At 50.8% G+C, this 18,234-nt stretch overlaps 1 protein-coding gene across 10 annotated transcripts in view; it reads left to right on the top strand.

Moving 5' to 3' along the window:
- Positions 1-18,234, top strand: part of TSEN2 (tRNA splicing endonuclease subunit 2) — a 45,901-nt gene that overhangs the window by 1,193 nt on the left and 26,474 nt on the right. For 2 of the 10 annotated variants that reach the window (XM_086368723.1, XM_086368721.1), the window contains exons 1-5: positions 743-787; positions 7,368-7,582; positions 9,382-9,463; positions 14,087-14,123; positions 17,446-17,956. In XM_086368723.1, the coding sequence (XP_086224849.1) occupies positions 7,394-7,582; positions 9,382-9,463; positions 14,087-14,123; positions 17,446-17,956 (819 nt within the window). In that variant the 5' untranslated portion in view covers positions 743-787; positions 7,368-7,393. Of the gene's footprint in view, positions 1-742; positions 1,791-7,367; positions 7,583-9,381; positions 9,464-14,086; positions 14,124-17,445; positions 18,026-18,234 lie in introns of those variants that run through there. The other 8 variants (XM_086368726.1, XM_086368725.1, XM_086368717.1 and 5 more) reach the window with 7 other exon arrangements.

Raw genomic sequence — 18,234 nt, 5'->3', positions numbered from 1 at the left:
AGTTGTGGCACATGGGCTCAGCAGTCGCAGCTGTGGTTCCGGGCTCTACAGCACAAGCTCTACAGCCGTATCACATGGGCTTAATTGCTCTGAGACATGTGGAGTATTCCCAGATCAGGGATCAAACCTGTGTCTCCTGCATTGTCAGGCAGAAACTTTACCTCTGAGCCACCAGGGAAGCCCTGAATGTTGAGTTTTAAGCCAACTTTTCCACTCTCCTCTTTTCACTTTCAAAAAGAGGCTCTTGCTGTCACTCACTAAAGATCACACAGTTGGTGAGGAGGGAGGTGAGGATGCTAATGCAGGTCTGACGCCAGGCCTGTTGTCCTTGGGTCATGGCAAGTGCAGTCGCTTCAAGCATCCCATCTCCCCAGGGCCGAGGACCACAACTCCTTAAGGCCCGGCTTCGTGTCTCGTCCTATCGCTGTCACGCCAATACCTCCCAGCTACGTGACACTGGCTAAGTAACTTAGATCTCATCTGTGAAACGGATCTTGTGGGACTGCTGTAGGGATTAAACGAGAACAGCACCTGTGCAGAGGGGCTATCGGTACAATCGCGGGAAGCGCAGGAAAGAGGACGCGCCGCCCGCGACTCACACCCCACTGAGACCCGCCTGCAGGCCCCGCGCATGCGCGCTGCGCAAAGACCCGGCGGGCCCTCCCGCGGGCTCCACGGCTGCGCAGTCGCCCGGCTTTGCGGCCGCGCTGCTTGACGGCAGCGGTGTCCGCCCCCCACGGCCGGCGTTGCCGGGGTAACGTCGCGCGCGTGCGGGGGGCGGAAGAAGGTAAGGTACCCTGGGCCCCCGGGAGCGGGTAGCAATTCGAGGCGACGAGCGCGGTGGCCGCGGCCTTCGGAGGGGCTCGTCCGCGGGAAGAGGCGTCGCCTTTTCCGAAAGCTCTCCGGGGCGAGAGTAGAAGCGGTCCTGAGACGTTCCTGCGGGCGTACAGCCACGCGGAACTGGGCCGGGACGCAGGGCCCGGCTTCTAGTTCTGCCGGAATATTAGCCCCCTTTCCCCTCCTCCGTGTATCTGCAACTCTCTCTTTTCTATGCTTTTTCTGGAAACACTGACGCCGCGGGGCAGGGTGCCGCGGACAGAGTAAGGCGAGGTGCATCTGATAACAGACTGTGCCCTAGAGGAACCTTCTTTGGTTACTAGCAGGGTTGCTGGGGCTGTAGGAGCCCGGCAAAGGGACAGGTTATGACACGGGGTTGGGAGTCTGTTGAGCCCTTGACTTTTTTTTTTTTTTTGCTCATTAGTTGCAGCTGCAGCTTTTCGCCTGGCTCGCACATCACATGGTAGGCCCAATATCAGGCTCGTTCGCACAATCACCCATCAGTCTTCAAAGGCTTAACTTTTGTTTGTGTGTCTTAGTCTCGGGTTCTAACCTGAAAGCTCCCCAGAGGCAGGATTGTCTCTTCCTTTTCATCCTTGCCTCCCTAGCCTACAAGGTAGGCACTTGCAGCCTCAAGCGTGTTTGTGTGTATATTTAATTGGGAGAATGTGAGTTCTGCTGAGTGGGAGGCTTTAACCAGCTGGTTTGGCAAGGTGGGCCCAGGGGGGTGGAAAATTAATGGCACCTCCCCCCTTCATTTTTGCCTTCCTTTGTTTTGTTTGGAATAAACATTTGCTAAACACCTAAAAGGTGTTAGCTTGTGTGCTCAAGGGAAGAATTAGGAACAAGCCCTGCTTTTGATAGAAAACTAAATGTATTGTGTACCTAACACTATGGGTGCCTGGAGTCAGTATAGCCAGGTTTGGAAGAGCGAAAGGAACAGCTCCTTACAGGTGCGTAGCACTCCCCGCCAGCCCCCAGTCCCTTTCCTCCTCTCTCCAGTGGGATGGCTGTTGGCATTGAGTTTGAATAGGCCATCCTATCTCTAGTGGTTGGAAACATGGACTACATATTGAAATCACCTGGATCCCATCTCTGACCTTCCGATGTAATTGTAGGTTAGGCCTGGGGATTGGGAGTTTCAAAATTTCCGCAGGTGATTCTAAGAGCAGCCAAGCTTGAGAGCCACTGTTATATATGACCCCAGGTCAATTTTCTTAATCTTGTAAACTTGTGTTTTTTTTTTTTTGGCCATGCATTAGGGCTTGTAGGAACTTAGTTCCTCAACCAGGGATTGAACCTTAGCAGTGAAAGCACAGAGTCTTAAAGTCTGCTGAGAAGTCAGAGAATTACCTCTTAACCTTCATTCCTGTTAATTGCTGGTAATATTCCAATACGTGGATATGTTGTTGTTCTTTAGTCGCTAAGTCATGTCTGACTCTTTGCGACCCCATTGTAGCCTGCCAAGCTCCTCTGTCCATGGGATTTCCCAGGCAAAAATACTAAAGTGGGTTGCCATTTCCTTCTCCAGGGGATCTTCCTGACCCAGGGATCGAACCCAAGTCTCCTGCGTTGGCAGGTGGATTCTTTACCAACCAGGGAAGCCTATATGGATGCAGCATGTTTTTTAAAATCTTTTTATTGTATATTTATTTACTTATTTGGCTGCACCGGGTCTTAGTTTAATGTGTGAGTGGCTTCCACGCAGTTTTCTAGTCCTGATCAATTTGAAGATGAAACTGAGTTCAGGGACCATACGTGGGTTGTTAAAATCACACGATCGTAATGGTGGCGCTGCACATATGGAAGGCCTACTGAGAGGCACGTCCTCCTTGATGTCCATGCAGCCACATGCACAGCGGCACACCAGACCTCCGAATTTTGACGTCTTGTGAACAGCAGGGAGTCTTGAGAGAGGAACCTTCTATGATGCCAACGTGGGTTGAAGTACAGAGTTCTTGCCATCAACTGTCAGAGCTCCTTCTAGGCTTTCTTAAAGAGTTAACAGCAGTCTGAAAGGGAGAATCCTAAACAATCTAGGCACATTAAAACAGAACTTTTTCACTGGTTGGAGAGAATTTTATTGGAAGTGCGTGAAGTTAGTGAACATTTTCTGTTTTTAAAAATCTTTTAATGTAATATATACAAGTCAAATACTCAGCAGCAGTTAAGTTATAAAAGTGAACTGCTTATAAAAGTCCACGAATTATTCCTGGAAACCCTAACTAGAAACCAGCATCCTGCCTCAAAAAAGCCGACACGTTATTTTAAGTTTTAGAATAAGTTGCCGTTTTTTCGGTTGCATGCTAAATGCGCTTGGTGCTTGAATAACACAGAAGGTCAGGGTGCTGACCCTCTGTGATCGTCAAAACTCTGAGTGTAATTTTCAGTCCGCCTCCAGATCCGTGGTTCCTTTATATCTAAGGCTATGCATCTGTGGACTCAACCAACCATGGATGGTGTATCACTGTAGCATTTACTACTGAAAAAAGTCTGGGTGTACGAGTACCCATGCAGGTGAACCCCATGTGGTTCGGGGTCCGCTGTAGTTGCTTGGGTTGAGTGACAAATTGGCAAGGGAAAGTCTACTTAAAATGCCCTTGAGACGGAATCTCTCAATTCCGCATTAACGTGGTATATGTAGTTTTGTTCTGAATACTATATGGCAAGATGTGTGCATAGATACACACACGTATATGTGTATATGAAATGTATACAGTCATGCTCAATATTTACATCTATTGGGGGACTCATTTGGAAATTATCTTAGCATTTTGCTGTCTGGAATACTTAATAGCAATCTTATGAAGCAGTCTTCCAACTTGCTGATTCTTTTTATAGTTACCATTGTAACTGGTTATCACTGTCTTAACTTCCCTGGTTTCTGTTTTCCTTCGTCCTCATTTAATTCCTTCACATCTTTTGGAGGGTGGCTAGAGAATCCCAGGGACGGGGAAGCCTGGTGGCAGCTGTCTGTGGGGTCACACAAGTCGGTCACACAAGAGGCGACTTAGCACTAGCAGCAGCAGAGAAATCCTTACACATTGGACAGAGCTTTTGATTTCTTTCTTTTCCCTAACACTCATTTCTTTCGGTGCTCTGGGTCTTAGTTGCAGCACTTGGGACCTTTTTTTTTTAGGTTGCAGCAGCAGGCTCCTAGCCTGTGGGAGAAAGTGGAAGAGTCAGTGCATCTCTAGGAGTGGGTCTGCTGGGCGAGGGGCTCGCTCTCCTGACCTTGCTGTCCTTGGTGCTTGTTGTCCTGCCAGGAATGATTTGTGTGTGTGTCTGTCTCCCCATCTGGCCCGTGGGCTGGTTAAAGGAGCGGCGTGTCTGTCTCCCCTCGTATCCACAGCATGACCTCAACCACATGAGAAATGAAAAACCATACAGAAAAAATTGAAATATTTTTAAAAGGGTAAATTACAACTACACCGGATACTATTTCTCTGCTGTCTCATTAGCAAAAATCAAAAAGTCTGAGCACACACGTGGCCGATGAGTCTGCAGCAACACACGCACACTTCCCTAATATTTATTTTTACCTCTTTGGCTGTGCCCTGCCTTAGTGCTGGCAGTGGGTTCTTAACTGTGCCCTGCAGACTCTCCTAGTTGTGGCGTGGGGGACCTAGTGCCGTGACCAGGGGTGGAACCCGGGCCCCCAGCACTGGGAGCACAGGGTCTTAAGCCTCTGGACCACCAGGGAAGTCCCTGGGTTTCTTTTTAATGGGCCTAAAACTAAGATCATGGCATCTGGTCCCATCACTTCATGGGAAATAGATGGGGAAACAGTGGAAACAGGGTCAGACTTTATTTTGGGGGGCTCCAAAATCATTGCAGATGGTGATTGCCGCCATGAAATTAAAAGACGCTTACTCCTTGGAAGGAAAGTTATGACCAACCTAGATAGCATAGTCAAAAGCAGAGACATTACTTTGCCAACAAAGGTCTGTCTAGTCAAGGCTGTGGTTTTTCCAGTGGTCATGTATGGATGTGAGAGTTGGACTGTGAAGAAAGGTGAGTGTCGAAGAATTGATGCTTTTGAACTGTGGTTTTGGAGAAGACTCTTGAGAGTCCCTTGGACTGCAAGGAGATCCAACCAGTCCATCCTAAAGGAGATCAGTCCTGGGTGTTCCTTGGAGGGACTGATGCTAAAGCTGAAACTGTAATACTTTGGCCACCTCATGTGAAGAGTTGACTCATTGGAAAAAACCCTGATGCTGGGAGGGATTGGGGGCAGGAGGAGAAGGGGATGACAGAGGATGAGATGGCTGGATGGTATCACTGACTGGATGGACATGAGTTTGAGTAAACTCCGGGAGTTGGTGATGGACAGGGAGGCCTGGCGTGTTGCGGTTCATGGGATGGCAAAGAGTCGGACACGACTGAGCAACTGAACTGAACTGAAACCCTAGGAGCCCCTCAGCTTCCTGCCCCAGCTTTCACTGCCTTCACTGGCTGTTTCAGGCTTGAGTGCCTCCTGTGTCCAACAGATGCTGGTACCAAGTGCAGGGCACAGCTAAGCAGTCAGTGGTGCTTTTTCCCCTGCGAGCGTTTGGAGCTCAGGAGGCTAAACACGTGAGTGGTACAGCGCCCTTGGGTCTTCAGGCACCGCATGTGCTGTCAGCCTCAATCCAGTCCAGAGCCAGGCCTGGGGGTGGAGCAGGTTCCAGTCCCCATCTCGTCCCGGCGCGCCTGCCCAGCACGTGGGGCGCCGGGCCCTGAGACTGGGGGCGGAGCAGGTTCCAGTCCCCATCTCGTCCCGGCGCGCATGCCCAGCACGTGGGGCGCCGGGCCCTGGGACTGGGGGCGGAGCAGGTTCCAGTCCCCGTCTCATACTGGCGCGCATGCCCAGCACGTGGGGTGCCGGGCCCTGAGACTGGGGGCGGAGCAGGTTCCAGTCCCCATCTCGTCCCGGCGCGCATGCCCAGCACGTGGGGCGCCGGGCCCTGGGAGTGGGGGCGGAGCAGGTTCCAGTCCCCGACTCCTTCCGGCGCGCCTGCCCAGCACGTGGAGCGCTGGGGTCTGTCTCCCGCACTCCCTGCGTTTCCCCCCTGGCCCGTGGCTGAGTTCCTCTGTCTTTATCACAGCAGCGCACCCGATTTGACTTCCTTCCTCCAGCCATTACTGAACCGCAGCCTGTGTGTGTTTTGTCCTTGTTTTCTCTCCTCGGGCTGAGGAAGGGAGCGATACCAGCTTCACCTTCCTTTCCTCCCTCAGAGCGCTGCTGCTGCTTAGTCGCTCAGTCATGTCCGACTCGTTGCAGCTGCCTGAACTGCAGCGCGCCAGGCTCCCTTACCCTTCACTGTCTCGGAGAGTTTGCTCAAACTCAGGTCCATTGAGTCACGGTGACGCTGTCTAACCATCTCCTCCTCTGTCGCCCCCTTCTCCTCTTGCCTTCAGTCTCTCCCAGCCTCAGGGTTTGTCGGCTCTTTGCATCAGGTGGCCAAAGTATTGGAGCTTCAGCATCAGTCCTTCCAGTGAATATTCAGGGTTGATTTCCTCTAGGATGGACTGGTTTGAGCTCCTTGCTGTTCAAGGGACTCTAGTACTGCTGGGTGTCAAGTAATTCCAGGATTCTCCATAACCCTCAGCCCCTAACCTGGAGAAGCACTGAGCCTCCAAACGAGAGGGACGGCTGCCGCCCGTGCTCCCGGCAGGACCTGGAGGACGGAGCCGAGCCCTTCCCCTCCGGGCCTCTGACAGCGTTTCTCTAACCTGGCCCTGCTTTCTCATCCATCAGCAGTGTTGGCAGCGCTCTGCCTGTAATAGTAACGATAGTGGACACGCAGAGCGCTCGGTGCCACGTGCTGGAGGCTGTCCTAGGCTCCTTCCGGGTCTTCACTATAAGATGGAGCCTGTTTTTATCCTTATTTTGCAGAGAAGAAAGCAAAAGCTTGGTGAGACAAAGTAAGTTTCGCCCATCACACGACTGGGCAGCGGGGAGCCGATTCCAGTCCCCACACCCTGGCCTGACGCTTCCTGCTCTCAGCCGCTCAGGATGACCATATAAAGTCATTGTCATTATTGTTAATTTACCTGAAAAACTGGGAGATGATCCTGTTTTGGAACATGAAATGCTCACTAACTGTACTTCTTTGAGGACGGGGTGCTTTTGGTTTTCTCTCTGTCCCCAGCACCCCTTGTGATTAGGAGCCTCTGGTGGGTGCTCGGTAAATGTCTATTGGCCGAGTGAGCGGGCGGGAGGAATCCTCGAGGGCAGAAGCCCTCTTGGGCCCGCTGGCAGGAGGCCTTTGAGTAGCATTGTGCCCATGGACCTGTCTCTAGGCTCAGAGGCACCAGCTGCGATCAGAAATCGTACCATGACTCCTGGGGCATTGTTGTGGAATTCATGGGGGTCCCCTCGGGGAGTGGGGTTTGTACTGCTCCATCAGATCCATCTTGTTTTTGTCCCTTTTGAATATTTTGTTTTTCTCACAGGCCACGAGGTTTATCTGAGCCTGGGTATTCAGGCACCCGCCTGTCTGATTGGCGTGGTAACCAATTGACTTGCTTCTGTCTGTCTCTTACAGTCCTGAAGGAACAGTCACTTGGGAAGATGGCTGAGGCGGTGTTCCGTCCCCCAAAGAGGAAGAGAAGAGTGCACGACAGCTATGAGTCTCCCCTGCCCATCCCTTGCGGTCAGGACCGTGGACCTGAGAAGGACTTCCGAATCTTCCGGGCTGAGATGATAAACAGCCATGTGATCGTGAGGGGCCTGGAAGACATGGAGCAGCTCTATGGAAAGGTAGGTGTGGGCAGCTCAGCCCGGCTGCTCCCTCACAGCCCCGAGGCAGCCGTGCTCCCCCACCCACCCCCAGAAGCAGACCACCAGTGACCCGCACACGCTCTTTGAGGTCTGGTCCAGCGTGGGAGCTGAATCAGGTGCCCAGAAGCCTTAAGCCCAGAGGCCATAACCCCCACCCACGAACCCACATTGTAGCAGTGAAGTTGGGTCACTGCATCGACCTTTCTTGCTTCTTGATTGTAAAAGCAACATGTGTTTGTTCATTGTTTAAAAAAAAAAATATTTCAGGCAGTTTACAGAAACATCCTGGTTAAGAGGTAAAGTGTGGCCCTCACCCCCTTCCGTCCCGGGCGTGACCGTGGAGCCGCAGACTGTTGTGCCGCAGGACAACCCAGAGGAGGCCTCTGCTTGTCCTCCGGCTCCTCACCTGCCCCCCCTCCTGGTTGAGGACCTCTCCTCTGATGAAGGCGAGTTCCAGTTTTGGCTTTTCCCATCACTGATAGGTGTGGGTTGAGATGGGAAGCTTCCTTATCTTCTGCTCCGTAGCCAGTTCAACGCTGGAGACACTTTTAAGACAGCTTTATAGAGGTATGCTGCTGCTGCTACTAAGTCGCTTCAGTTGTGTCTGACTCTGTGCGACCCCATAGACGGCAGCCCACCAGGCTCCCCCGTCCCTGGGATTCTCCAGGCAAGAACACTGGAGTGGGTTGGCATTTCCTTCTCCAATGCATGAAAGTGAAAAGTGAAAGTGAAGTCGCTCAGTCATGTCCAACTCTTAACAACCTCATGGACTGCAGCCCACCGGGCTCCTCTGTCCATGGGATTTTCCGGCAAGAGTACTGGCTTGGGGTGCCATTGCCTTCTCCGTTATAGAGGTATGCTACTGCTGCTGCTAAGTCACTTCAGTCGTGTCCGACTCTGTGTGTATAAAGCCATAAAATTCGCCCTTTCAAGTGTACACCACAACGACCGTAACAAACTCAGAGAGCTGTGCAGCCACACCACGGTCCAGCTGTGGAGCCTCCCCACGGCACAGGAGGTTCCTTGGGGCCCCGTGTACTAATCCCTGCCCCCACTCCCAGCCCAGGCACTCCCGATCCACTTCCTGCCTCTGTAAGTGTGGCTTCTCGAGTCATTTTATATAAAATCCATGTCACAGCCAGCCTCCCAGAGTGGGATATGTGGATGGCATTGACCCTGGTGGGTCAGAGGTCCAGGCCAAGGGCAGTCTCTCCGACAGTCGCAACACATAACATTTAGCAGAGGCTTCGTGAAGCGCTGTACTGGTCATTTATTCTGACTGTTCAATCTGGGAGGAGGGTATAAGGTGTTCATTTTATTATTTCAGTTGTCTATGGGTTTAAATATTTTCTGGTTTTTAAGAAATGGTGGAGAGGGAGCCAGAGTTTTTGGAGTCAGCAGGAAGGAGAGGAGGAGTACCAGTTCTGGGCTCACAGGAATCCAAGAAGGTTTTTGTGTCTGGTGGATGTGGCTCCTGGCCCACGTGTGCGGAGGACACCCTGCCTCCATCTGCCCTTCACCTTCAGCTCCCCGGGCCGGACTGAAAGCATTACTCCTGAGACAGATGAGGTGCACAGGAAACTTCCCAGCTCCCTTCACACAATCGGAGGGAAAAAAAAATGCTGTGATCGATCTTCAGAGTAATCATTACGTAATCAAAGGGAAGATGTCAAGCTGTGAATAATGCGATGACTCTCTTGTTAACTCAGATAGTTCTCCTTCAGCTAAAAAATGAATAACTCAACATGAGCTAACTCTCTTTCTTCTCTTCCCGGAAGGGTTATTTTGGAAAAGGCATCCTGTCCAGAAGCCGACCAAACTTCACAATCTCAGATCCTAAGCTGGTTGCTAAATGGAAAGGTAAGGCTGGTACAACGTTGCATTCTTTTGGCAAATTATCTTTTTTCTTCATTTTTAGGTCTCACACAAGATTATACAATAAAATTCCAAAGGAGAAGTAACATGCCACTGGCAATCTTACTGCTAAAAATATCAGCTAAAATAATTCTAATCGTGGTGAAAGGGCTCTTAACAATTGGGGAAAATGTGTTTCATCTAATTTCTGAAATTAACAGAAGTGTTATTCAGACTTTTCTGTCCTTAAGCATTGCCTCACAGTGTCCTGGGCATATGGAAGGTTCTAGTCATTAAGTGTCTGCTCACCCATATGCGAGGCGAATTTTATATTTTATTTTTAGGTTTGGAATTTGCAACAGTAACCATGACATTGATGTATTTGTAAAATGTACTAATGTGTGTAGTTCTCAATAGCTATTCCTCTTTACTTTACAAATCTTTCATCTTGGTGTATTTTTCTAAGGGGAGTCTCATGGTAAGTATGTAACCAATACCAGCAGGTTAAAACATAATTAGAAAGTATTTTTTTAAAACATTATATTGCAAGAAAAAAATAGAAATTAAAACTGCACTGAGATACCATTTCAGCAATCAGAATGACAAATCCTAAAGTTTTGCAGCGTGCCCTGTTGGTAAGCCCTGAGAAACACTCACGTGATCCTGCTGGGGCTGCAGGTGATATGGCCGTTACACAGGGAATTGGATGTCCCAAGAAATCACACATGCACTTACCCCCCCTCCTCCCCCTCTCCCCCGAACCCCTGGTAACCTTCACATGCTTTCTGTGCCCTTGATTTTGCCCCTTCTAAATATTTCTTGTAAGGGGAAAAAGCTCTTGCGTCCTTCACGTGGGATAAATTTTCCAAGGTTTATCTGTGTCATAGCATGATCAGAACTTCATCCTGAGTGCTGTTCCGTGGTAGGATATACTTTGTGTTGTTTATCTGTTGATTCATAGACAGATATCGGGGTTGTTTCTACCGTCACGAGTAGTGCTGGTCTGAGCATTCATGTACGGGTTTCCGTATGGACACCCGTTTTTATTCTGTGTATACTTAGGAGTGGACTCGCTGGATCAAACGATTATTCTAATTTTTTGAGGAGTCACAAACTTGTTTCCATCACACCTGCGTCATTTTACATTCCCACCAGCAGTGCATAAGGTTTGCCAGTTTTTGCACATCCCCACCACCGCTCCTTTATTTTGTTTTTTTGAATAGTAGCCATTTTAATGGGCGTGACATGGTAACAAGAGTTTATCATTTTAATGAAGTCTAATTTATCCTTTTTCTTTGCTTGCGTGTGCTTTTGCTGTCGTGTTCAGGGAACCATTGCCAAATCCAAGCTCACGCAGATTTTCCCCAGGGTTTCTTCTAAGAGGTTGATAGTTTCAGCTCTCAAGTTTGGGTCTTTCATCTGTTTTGATTTAATTTTTCTTTGATGTAGGATATGGGTCCCGCTTCATTGTTTCGCCCGAAGGTACCCAGTTGTCCAGTAGATGCGTTTGCTTTTAACTCAGCAATTCCACTCCTGACAATTTATCTTAAAGATAAGCTGGCAAAAATATGAAAAGAAAGAGCCCAGGGCTGTTCGTTGCAACACTCTTCCTAATGTTAAAAGACTAGAAATAACCCAAATAGCCATGCGGGTACCAGCAGAATAAAGTATAGACCATTCTCAGAAGGATGTGCTGTGGAGCTGCGATAGGAGTAGGGGCTCACTAGGCTGTTATTTCTAAGCAGAGAAAGCAAGGTAAAGGACAGTGTGCCACGGGTCATCTAAGGGGAGGAGATTGCAAATAGGTTTTGAAATGTAAAGAAGGATAAACTATAATTTTAGATGCCTGTGAGGGAGGGATAGAATAGGATGGAGAGAGAAGTGAGACTAGATTTGACTTTGGAAACTTGTAAACGTATTACATGACTACAAGCGAAAGTTAAATTTGAAAAAGTTAATTTCATTTAAAAGAAACACAAAAAAATCAAGAAAATGAAGAATCTGTATATCACGTTGATGGTGTAGCCACAGGGGAAGCTATTTTGAGTGACTTTAAAACATGATAGGGGCTCCCCTGGTTGCTCAGTGGTGAAGAGTCTGCCTTGCAAATGCAGGAGACACGGGTTCAATCCCTGGTCCGGAAAGGTCCCGTAGGCCACGGAATAACTAAGCCCATCCCCCACAAGTACTGACCCTGTGTGCCTTAACTGCTGAAGCCCAGGAGCCCTAGAGCTGTTGCTCTGCAACAGGAGAAAGGCCCACGCAGCAGCGAAGACCCCACACGGCCAAAAATAAGTCCGTTTACTAAAAGAGATCCCACATGCCATGTGGTACGGCCAAAAACAAAACCACGGCGATTCAGTCCTAATGGGATACACTTTGTATCTCCTGCCACGATCTTGTGGAACAAACCACCCCAAAATCCAGTGGTCTTCAACAGCAGCTGTGTTTGCTCATTTGAGTCTCCAGGTGAGTTCTGGGTAGGTCTGCTGTTCTTGTCTGGATGGGCTCGTATCTGGTTAGTCATGGATCTGCTGGCCGCAGTGATGGATCCAGCGATGGATCCGGCTAGACTGGGTGGCTGTCAGCTGGTCCAGGATGGTCTCCACTGCGGTGAGGGGTGGAGGGCCCCACGTGTGTCATCCTCCGCGGGCCATCTCAGGCTTGCTCTCCAGTTACTGTGAACACTCGGGAAGATCCCCTGGAGAAGGGAATGGCAATGCGCTCCAGTATTCTTGCCTGGGGAATTCCATGGACAGAGGAGCCCTGGCAGGCTACAGTCCAGGGGGTCTCAGAGAGTCGGATACAACTTAGCAGCTGAGCACACAAGCACCAAAGATGGAATGATGTGAGGTATGTGTTTCGAATCATCTGGGGGCCGGGGCAGAAGACAGACGGAGCATGACTTGTTGTTCAGTTGCTCAGTCGCGTCCAACTCTTTGCGACCCCATGGTCTGTAGCCCACCAGGCTCCTCTATCCATGGAATGCTCTAGGCAAGCATACTGAAGTGGGTTTCCATTTCCTCCTCCAGGGGATCTTCCCCACCCAGAGATTAAACCCACTTCTCCCGCATTGGCAGGCAGATTCTTTACCACTGAGCCCCAGGGAAGCCTGAACTGGCTGTGAGTTAAAGCTGAGTGATGGGAGCATGGAAATGTATTATACTATTCTTTCTGCTTTTATACACTTTAAATTGTTTAATAGAGTTTTACTTTTTAAAGAGGGAGGGAAAAAAAAGTAGAACAAATAAGCATCATGACTTTGTCCTCATCACCCAGCCCCAGTAGTTACTAATACTTGGCAAAGTAATAAAAAGTTTCAAATAGTGTGATGGTCTTAACTGTTGAGCTTTTCCTGATCTATGTAGTTTAACTAAAGTTTCCAATAGTGATCAAAATGTGAAGGAAATGGATTTAGGCCAAGGAAGCAGAGGTTAAGGGCATAGGCTGCCCTCAGGGAGTAGATCTCAAGTGTCCATCTTAGGATGTTCTTCAGCATTTTGGCTTCAGCCATACCTTCCACCCTTTGTTCCGTTCTACCCCGTTGTACCTGTTGACACCACACCCACCGTGGGTTGCCAGCCGTTGTGTGAACCCGCCGTGCAGCATTTGCCATCTCCCAGCCTCTGCACGGATCCCTCTGCATTTTCCCCTGGTCTGCCTGGCGAACTCGTACTTATTCTGCAGAGCCCAACTCAATTATTCCTTCTCCTTCGTGTTTTTTCCTAACCCTTCCAGTTCAAGTAAGCCAGTCCCTTGACAACACTTGCTTTCCTTGCCATGTATCAGCTGGGGTTAGAATCAACCATACAGCTGGTCTGTCTCCCCAGCTAGAGTGTGAGTATCTCAAGGAGAGGGGATTTGCTGTAATGATTCTGTATTTCCTGTGCTTGGTAAGTGGAAGGGTGTTAGTAACACTTGCTAAATTGTTGCTTGTTGTAAAACTACCAGAAGAGGAAGGTCATGACACCAGGAAAACTCTCATTCCTAAGGAGATAGGAGTCTGTGAACTCACTTCCCTAGGATTTTAAAGCCGAACATCAGCGACTCCAGGCGTTTAGAGCACTGGGCAGGGAGTCAGGAAACAGAGATGACTTCCCCACGGGCAGGGTCAGGGAGGTCGAGGACGAAAACCTACACCGTGAAGTGACCTCGGCAACGCTTTAGGCAGAAAGACTCTTCTGGCCAGATGCCCAGCAGAATGAAGCGTGCACCTTTAGGGCCTCAGCGCTCTCATAGAAATGGAGGGCCTGGGGCTTCCCTGTTGGTTCAGTGGTTAAGAATCTGCCTTGCAATGCGGGGGACACGGGTTCGATCCCTGGTCTGGGAAGTGAAATAAGTCGAGGGCCTGAGCATCCAGAGGTGCTAGTCTCCCGCTCCGTGCCGCAGCCACTTAGCTGGAGTGTTGAGAAGGGTTCCCGGGTTATGTCTGAGCCCTGACGGGTCAGCAGCACCTGCAGGGGCTGTGGGCAGCAGAGAGCGGTGGTTTATACAGCACGTGTTCGCTGCGGCTGCTTGGACAGGATTAATCAACTTCCTGGGTGTGAGATTTTTGCAGGCCTTGGAATTCTCTCTGTCTTTTCTAGGCTGTCAGTCCGTAAATTAACAGCTACTTCCTTGTTGTTGCAGATATGAAGCTAGACCTGCCGGTAATCACATCAAAGAAGTAAGTCTTGGCGGACGTTGGCCGTGGGCAGAATGACATGGGGCAGGCGCTGGCCAGGCACGGGCTATGTGAGCGGAGGAGAGCCCTGGGTCCTCTCCTTGGGGCCGTGTGGTCTGGTCACTGTAGACTCTCGTGGGAGAGGAGGAGGCAGGTGACTCTTCCGTGATGAGTATCGTGACGGGCTGTCGCCCTCACCGTCAGCATCGTTGCCGTTGTCATGGCAGCGCCATTCCTGGTCCAGGCCACCTACCCGTATCATCCCCATTCATCTTCTCGGGAAACCTTTGAGGTGGGTGTAGTTGTTTGCGTTCCCTGCGTGGGGAGTCTCCCGAGAGCTGCCCAGGAGGACTTGAACCAGGCGGGGCAGCTCCAGAGCCTGGGGTGGGGGGTGACTGTGAACTTGTACGTAACAGCGTTTCTGGAGCGTCTCCCATGCCACGTGCACTGCGCTCATAGCAGCTTTATGGGTTAGCTGCTTTCGTCCTCTCACTGCCCCTCGGAGGTCAGTCCTGTTGTTGTCTGTCTTGGAAGGTGAGGACACAGAACAGGAAGAAGTTCGTTAACTTGCTCAGGATCAGCGCTTAGACCTAAGCAGACTGACTGAAAACCGTTCTGCTGAGAATTTCCAATAATAGGTCAACCTTCAGTAAGAGGTGGAGGAGGGTGTTCTCTGCGGACAGAAGATGTGTGTCTGAGGGCAGGAGTGCCTGCCAAGCTGAGGCGTGTTCAGGTGCCCCCACTCAGGGGTTGGGGGGCCCTGGGATGGATTGGAGGGGTCACCAGCCTCAGTCTGGCTTCTGATCAGAGCTGCTGCTCTGCCCTTACGCTTCCTAGCTCCTCCTCTTCTCTTCCTGCTGCTTCTGCAGCGGTGTTTGGAGCTGATCACAGCAGGACTTTGTAAAGGCATCGCCCACCAGCGGGAGGACACCTTCTCTTCTGTGTCCCTCTGCCATGGGTCAATCACCGGTCTGCCTCGGAGGCTTTCCTGCACGCGCTTCAGCAGCCGCTGTCCACGAGCCAACGTGAGGTCATTAGAGGCAGGGACTCAGGTGTGATGCAAAGTGGCAGGACAGCAGAGAAAGGAGCCGGATGCCGAGTGGTATCGCTCAGAGTCACAGGGAGGAGCCCACTCCCACTCCCCCTCCCAGGGAGTGCCCGCTGAGGCCTTCGCTTCCATCTGTTAAAGCGTCCTTTTGTGAAACGTACTGTGTCTGGAGTCAAGATGATTTTACTCTTCAGGTGTGCCCCCAAGACCCCACAGTCAAAAGCTAACAAATACTCGTCCAGCACTGCCCGTGTGCCGAGCCCTTCACGTGTCTGGTCCCCTTTAAGCCGTGCTCACAGCTCCCTGGGGCAGGCACCGATGTCCCTGAGCCTGGGGAGGCGGGCTCATAGCTGGTGCGAGAACCTCGTGCTCACAGTGAGGGCGTGGACCCACGTCTGCCTCAACCACTCTGCTGCCGAGGGCAGAGCAGGGGCCTGTGTGCACGCTGTCTCTTTCGCTCTCTTACTTTCTCTTTGTTTCTCTTAGTTCCACCATCTGCCCAAAGCGGGAGCCACTGAATCTTTAATACAGTGGTTCTTTCACGTGTTTTCACTCAGGGAATCTGCTGAAAAGTCGAGGATCCCTTCCCCAGGAAAATAGCATGACACAAATACACATTTTTGTTCAGACACAGGAGATGCATAGACCCACGAAGGCTTTAGAAGGCATTACAGGTGGCGTGAAAAGCACAGATGCTTTCAGATCGCTCGTGTGAAAAGGCTGTGCTATGCCTTTCATGCAGGAGGAGAGACCCCCTGCTGCTCTCTGGGCAGCGACGTTTTACCCCGATTAGAAACAGCAGCACATAACGTGATCCTTACGAGGTCACTGTACTGTTGCCTCTGTCTTATGGGCGGAAACTGAGGCACGCAGCGGTTACGTCACTGGCTCAGCCACCCAGAAGTGGCGGAGCGAGGCGGGGCTGAACATGAGACACCAGGACTCTGGTCCCGCACGTGTGGCCACAGCCGCACCCGTCTCACAGACGTAGAGCGGCCTCGCCGGGTCTTAGTCTTCACATCTGTGATACCGTTTCTGGTACACACGGGACGGCAGGCCCATCCCCGTGCAGGACACACAGGGCGTGGACAGCTTGGAGATACTTCTGATGCGTCAGGGTGAGGCGGCCGCAGCAGAAGCCAGCTCGCTTCCTTGCTTCACCCTGTGTCATCGGCAGTTTACAAACCACGACGCATCCCGTCATCTGCACCCAGGCAGGATGCCCAAGGTGAGGGGAAAAGTGACAGCTGTCTTGCCACGAGCCATGTGGCTTCTCCAAATGCTTTCCAGACGGATCGCTGTAGGTGGAGGTGAACAGAGCCCATCTGAGTCCACACGTATGCTGTCTTGTACCATACGACACACCCCAGCAGCCTTGTCCGCCGTTGGCCCTGCTTCACTGAACAAAACCTGTGGCTGTTTCTAAGTTGGGAAGTGTTCAGGGCTTGCCTTCAGGTTTAAGAAATGTAGTGTATCATCTCATTAAAATACATTTTGAAAATTGTGGAGGAGGGGTCTTTTTTTTTTTTTAAGACGCTGGGGTGTATATAATTGTAATTGTTCCTTTCCATGTGTGGTGTAGACATTGGTAGGTCCTGTGAAAAATGTTCATTAAAATTCTCATCTTGCTTTCCAACACTAAGCAAAGACCTTTTTCTGTGACTGGGATATGTGTCTGAAAACGTCATGATATCCAAAATGGAAAATAATACAAAGCAAACCCTGACAAAGGACGACCATTTTTCTCTCTATGTTTACCTAGATCATTTTGTCCACCGGTTTTTGGTTTTGTTTTCTGTTTATTTATTTGGCTGTGCTGGGTCTCAGTTGTGGCACACTGGATCTCTGATCTTCGTTGGTGCATATGGGATCTTTGCAGCACGGGGGATCTAGTCCCCTGACCGGGGATTGAACCTGGGTCCCCTGCACTGGGAGCATGGGGTATTGGCCGCTAAGGGAAGTCCTTAGTCCACCAGGTTTAAATCACATAAAATTTTCACACTTTGTTAAGCTGGGGTCATTTTTTTGTTCAAATTAAGCAAATTAAATGAAACTCTGTAATAAAAATAAATAACAACAATAGTTATCAGAGCAGTTAGAAAATGCAGAGAAGTGTAAAGAAATAATTTACCTCATTAAGAAGAACTATAGACTTTTTGGCGTACTGCCTTCCCACCGTTTTCACACGTTCAGCTGTCTTTTTGTGTGTGTGTGTGTGTGCTGTCTCTTTAGTACCGACATTGAAGTGTTGTTGCTAACAGACATCCCCCTTTGCAGGTATCAGCGTAGCGTGGAGTGGGCCGCAGAGCTCCTGCGAAGACAAGGCCGGGACGAGAGCACGGTGCGCAGCGTCCTCGAGGGCTACACAAAGCCCCTTGAGCATCCTCATCTGAAAATGATGGAAGAGGTTCCTTTGGGCGATGAGCCCAACTCCGAGGTGGTTTCCAAATCAGAAGGCAGAGCAGACAGAGAAAAACTCTCTGCCGTGAATGGGGTCGAGGGCAAGTCATGTGATCTGGAGGATTCCAGCGAGCGATCAAACAGCCCGCAGGAGGGCCCCAGGCCTGAGCCCCGAACCCCAGACGGCTCAGGTGAACACGTGGCCGAGATCCCCGCACCTCTGCCCCACGGCCACTGGGACGCTCTCCTTCTGCCATCTGGTGGTCAGCCTGGGCACAGCAGCCAGAGAGCCGGTCTGGTCCCAGCCGGAGAGAGAGGGCCTGAGCATGTGCTGGTGGAGGAAGCTGTGTGTGCCGGGAGCGAGAGCGAAGAGGTCCCAGCAGGGGATGTAAGTAGAAGAGAAGAGATCACTTCCTGCAGAGCCGTCTGTTCCTGGCCCAGAGATGCTGGCCAGCAGGTATGGCCCTCCCTGGGCCCTGGCAGTGGGCTGGTGTCCAGCGCCTGGGGCCTGGGCACGCCGGTGCAGGACACACCCTGCAGACCGTCTGCAGGCCCCAGCGGCCCTGTGGGCTCAGCAGCTAGGAGGGCTGTTTCAACTAAAACCTCAGAGTCTGTGAATAACCTGGCTTTACGCATAGGAAATAATGCACGTCAGGTAACATCCTG

Source organism: Bos grunniens, chromosome 22, assembly GCF_055505025.1.
Source record: "Bos grunniens cultivar Pamir isolate PY7600 chromosome 22, Bosgru_T2T1.0, whole genome shotgun sequence".
In the NCBI taxonomy this organism is placed as follows: Eukaryota; Metazoa; Chordata; class Mammalia; order Artiodactyla; family Bovidae; genus Bos; species Bos grunniens.
This window is presented reverse-complemented; position numbering and strand designations above follow the sequence as displayed.